General features: G+C 31.3%; 1 protein-coding gene across 1 annotated transcript in view; it reads left to right on the top strand.

The window, feature by feature from the left end:
* The window catches only part of LOC137626909 (neuroligin-4, X-linked-like), a 111,726-nt gene that overhangs the window by 98,775 nt on the left and 7,951 nt on the right, over nt 1–5,000 (top strand). Inside the window, exon 6 of the mRNA XM_068357896.1 lies at nt 4,183–4,374. Within this exon, the coding sequence (XP_068213997.1) occupies nt 4,183–4,374 (192 nt within the window). The remainder of the gene's footprint in view (nt 1–4,182; nt 4,375–5,000) is intronic.

The following is a 5,000-nucleotide window of genomic DNA, read 5'->3' as shown; positions in this document are numbered from 1 at the left end:
AACTGTTTGAGTTTAATAACAAGGGCCTCATGGTTAACACGGTCAAAGGCAGAACTAAAATCAAGGCCAATCATACGAACTTCCCGACCACAATCAAGGGATTTCTGTACAGCATTGGATTTTGTAAGAAGGGCATCACATGCTCTAAGGCCTTTACGAAAAACAAATTGCAAACTAGGGAGTAGATGATTACCTTCAGCAAACCTATTAAGATGTTTTGCCAGAAGACGTTCAAAAACTTCAGATATTATGGGAGTTATGGAAATTAATCAGTGGGACTTGAGCTACCACAAACACATTTACATGGAGGAGTAACATTGCCAATTCTCCAACAAGTGCTAAAAGTTCCTCTTCTTGCTAACTTGCGTAAAATAACAGATAACTTTGGAGCTAAGAAATCTGCTGTCTTTATAAAAAACAAAGGAAAAATACCATTTGGGTCTACACCTCCATAAGCATGAAGGTCCATCAACAGAGCTTTAATCTCTTGATATCGAAAAGCTAAACTATTTAGTTTAGCCTCAGGAAGACAGGGATGAGGACGTTCAAGTTTTTCATTACTCTGTTTACTGTCAAAAACATCAGCCAAAAGGGTTGCCTTTCCTTTGGACAGCGAGTAAAGGAGGTTTAAGCAAAGGAGGAACTGTTGCATTTAAGTTCCTGAATTTTATCAGAAAGGGTTTATTTTATGGTTAAATTGTATTCCTTTTCAGTTGAGGCATAAACTCTCTGAGCAAATGCTCGAAGCTGAGTATAGTTGTCCAGGTCAAATCTGATCTGTTACCCTTCCAAAGAAGATAGGCCTCCTGCTTCTCCAAATAAGCAGGTCTACAGTCATCATTGAACCATTCTGTTAACTAGATTATCATTGAAAGGGACAACAGTATCTACACTACTATATAATTGTGACCAATTCAAGCACAAAAGATCATACAAAATCCCATTCAAGTCTACTTGGGATTTTATATAAATTTTACAAGAGTATGATATATCAGGGACAGGCTGCTCAGTCTTCACTACTAATGAAATTAATGCATGATCAGATGTCCCGACTGGAGAACCAACCTTGCTAGTTATAACGCCAGGGGAGTCAGTGTATACAAGGTCCAAGCAATTACCAGACCTGTGAGTAGCTTCATTTATGATTTGCTCACAGCCTGATTCAGAGGCAAAGTCTAGAGCTCTTAAACCATTGCAATCAGTAGGAGAGATAGAACTTAACTACTCCCTATGGTGAGCATTAAAATCACTAACAAAGACAAAAGAAGTCTTTCTATCATCTTCTTGTATCTTAGCCATAATGGTAAGAAGACAATCTAAGATAGAATCATCCATGTCTGGATTTCGGTAGATCGAACACAAATAAAAGTTGTTATGCCTGCCACAAACTTTTATTACCTGAATCTCATGACATCCACATTGATAGCAGGACTTATGAGAAACAGAGTACTCGGTTCTAATATACACCGCCATTCCCCTGGCCCTAGGGATGGCATCACGTTTCAAAATATTGGCTTCTTTAAACCAGTTATAAGGAGCTCAGAGGAGTGCCTCATATTTGAAAACAAAGTTTCTGAGCACAAAAGAATATCATACTGGGTGGACGCAACTGTTAGAGCTTGGATATTTGTATGAAGACCACGAATATTGCAATACAAAAGACGACAATGACGATATGTTGGACGTATTGGTCCCGGATTTCGCTCAATGTCTCCAGACTGCATAAGAATTAATAGAAATAAAAAAGAGACATCATACTTAAAAACTAGATTAAAAAGAATTATAACAAAAACAATATGTACAGAATTATAAATAAAGTGATTGATGATACCCATAGACTATTGTAAAAAGTCGAAAAAACTAGTCAACATGGAGGAGCCGATACACCTTGCAAGGCTAAATACCCTCCAGGATAGCCACTTCAACTGAAGGGAGGACAGTAAGGATGGTTTGGAGAAGAAAAAGAATCAGAAAAAGGAAAAGAGAACTTCTTGATAAACCACCAGGCATCCATGGCCCTTCTATTAAGCCTGCCCAACACACCATTTAAGAAAAAAAAAGACACATAGAAGAAAAAAAAAATAATAATAAGATAGAATAGTGTGCCCGAGTGCACCCTCAAGCAAGAGAACTCTAACCCAAGACAGTGGAAGACCATGGTACAGAGGCTATGGCACTGCCCACGACTAGAGAATAATGGTTTAATTTTGGAGTGTCCTTCTCCTAGAAGAGCTGCTAACCATAGTTAAAGAGTCTTTTCTACCCTTTCCAAGAGAGAAGTACACTGAAGAAATTGCAGTACAGTAATTAACTCCTTAGTTGAAGTCGCGTTTAGTATCTCATTGTTATCAGGTCTATTAGGAAAGACGAGAATATGTAACGAATAGACCAGACTATACCGCGTAAGTGTAGGCAAAGAAAAAATAGGCTGTAACCAGAGACAGGGATCCAATGCATTATTGTCTGGCCAGTCAAAGGATCCAATACACTTCTATTGGTAGTTCCTCAACGGGCGGCTGGTGCTCGGGCCAACCTACTACCTAATAATAGTAATAAGCCTAAGATTTTTACTATCATATTTAATATTATCGTTTAATGGAAATAATAATAAAAATAATAATATTAAAAATAATAATAATAATAATAATAATAATAATAATAATAATAATAATAATAATAAAATTTTATAATAATAATAATAACAATATTATTATTATTATTATTATTATTATTATTATTATTATTATTATTATTATTAGTAGTAGTAGTAGTAGTAGTAGTAGTAGTAATAGTAGTAGTAAACGTAGAATCTTCACTCTTAAAAAAGATAATCAGGTCAAACAAAATCCTCCATCTATTCCACAAATGTAAATTCCTGAAAGAAAACGTATTTCAAAATCCCATAATGGAAACGAGAGTTAAATAATGCAAATAATAGAATTTCTATATCGTGGAGCATCTCAAGTTTCCTCAAGGGACTTCCTCATTTGACTTCAACTCTCATTTCTGGTTTTGGTTTTGGAGTCGAGAACTTGTAAGGCAAATTGTATGTTTTGGAATAAAGTTTTTGCTTAATTCAGTTTATGGGTATTTTGATTTTTTCTAATATTATTGGAAATTGTATATATATATATATATATATATATATATATATATATATATATATATATATATATATATATATATATATTTATATATATATACATAAATATGTATATATGTATATACAAGTATATATATATATATATATATATATATATATATATATATATATATAAATATATATATATATATATATGTATATATACATATACATATATATATATATATATATATATATATATATATATATATATATATATATATATATATATATATATATATATATATATATATATATGTGTGTGTGTGTGTGTGTGTATCTATATAAAAATATATATGTGTTTGTGTTTGTGTGTGTATGTAAACATACCTTCATATTTGATTTCTTGTGATTCCTAATAAGAAAGTCAGATTCAATAAACTTCAATGTCTATATCCCATTCCATTCTATTATCATCAAGAAGAAACACTAATTCAATTTTCTATTATCGTCTTTTTATTTGTTATTGGATATTCCGTTTCCAATATTGTTTATTTCTCTTGTTTATAGATATTTTATAATTGGAGTCTTGTTCTTGTACAAAGGCCAAACTACATTTATTTCGATGTTAGTATTTTCTCTGTTGGTTTACAAAAAGTAATATTGTTTTCAACTTACAAAACGAGTTGGAACATTATTCAGAGAAAAGAGGGATGAAGATAATATAGTTTATGACATTTATGACCATTGAGGCTTTCAGAATCCTTGAATATTTTTTAAACACACACACACACTCATATGGATATATAAGGCATACAGAAGTAGACACACACACAGACACAGACACACGCACACACACACACACGTATATATATATATATATATATATATATATATATATATATATATATATATATATATATATATATATATATATTTATAGATATATATATATATATATATATATATATATATATATATATATATATATATATATATATATATATATATGTGTGTGTGTGTATATATCTACCAAAAAAGTACCAAAAACATATCCTACCATAATATCCTTCGGCCAATCCTTCTCCCTTGGTCATCAGGAGCAGGTCTGTTCAAACGAGCAATCCTGATGTCAGGATCTGCACTCAGTCCCTGGGCTTCAGTCCGGGACCCATCTGGACACGCCTTCGATGTAGCCACCCAGCTGGACTGCCCTGTTCCAAACGACCTCTTTCGCCACTATGAAAATCTTCTCCAGTGTCTGAGGAAGAGGCCTCTGCACGACATATTGCAGGGGATTAAGTTGGAGATGTATTGATAATGAGTGTTTTATTACTAGTGTACGTGACCCGTCAAAAATCACAAGTTAGCATTCAGATTCATATGCTTACACACGCAGATACAGAGGCACTTCTTCCTCTAAGGGTATGAATATTCCCTCTCCTCCTACTCTAGGGATGGGGAGAGAAAATGTATATATATATATATATATATATATATATATATATATATATATATATATATATATATATATATATATATACATATATACTGTATATATATATATATATATATATATATATATATATATATATATATATATATATATATATATATATATATATAATGTATGTAGCTAGATTCTTGCAATTTATTATAAAAGATATCATAATTTTAACCTATTTACATATTCATTTTGTTTTGTTTTATATAACAAGTGGATATAATTTTTAAAAATAACAATTAGACATTCTAAGAAAATAAGGGAAAATCATTATATTTTGACTATAATACAATTTTAGCTTATACTCTTTCCACTAATATAATATGCTAGAACTTTAGGAAAAAATTGTACTTGGTAAATTATGGTGTTTTTAGTAATTATTCTTCCCCTGACTATGATTCTACACATGAAATC

This window comes from Palaemon carinicauda, chromosome 34 (genome assembly GCF_036898095.1).
Source record: "Palaemon carinicauda isolate YSFRI2023 chromosome 34, ASM3689809v2, whole genome shotgun sequence".
NCBI classification, from domain to species: domain Eukaryota; kingdom Metazoa; phylum Arthropoda; class Malacostraca; order Decapoda; family Palaemonidae; genus Palaemon; species Palaemon carinicauda.
Note: the sequence above shows the minus strand (reverse complement) of the source record. Positions and strands in the feature narration are given on the sequence as shown.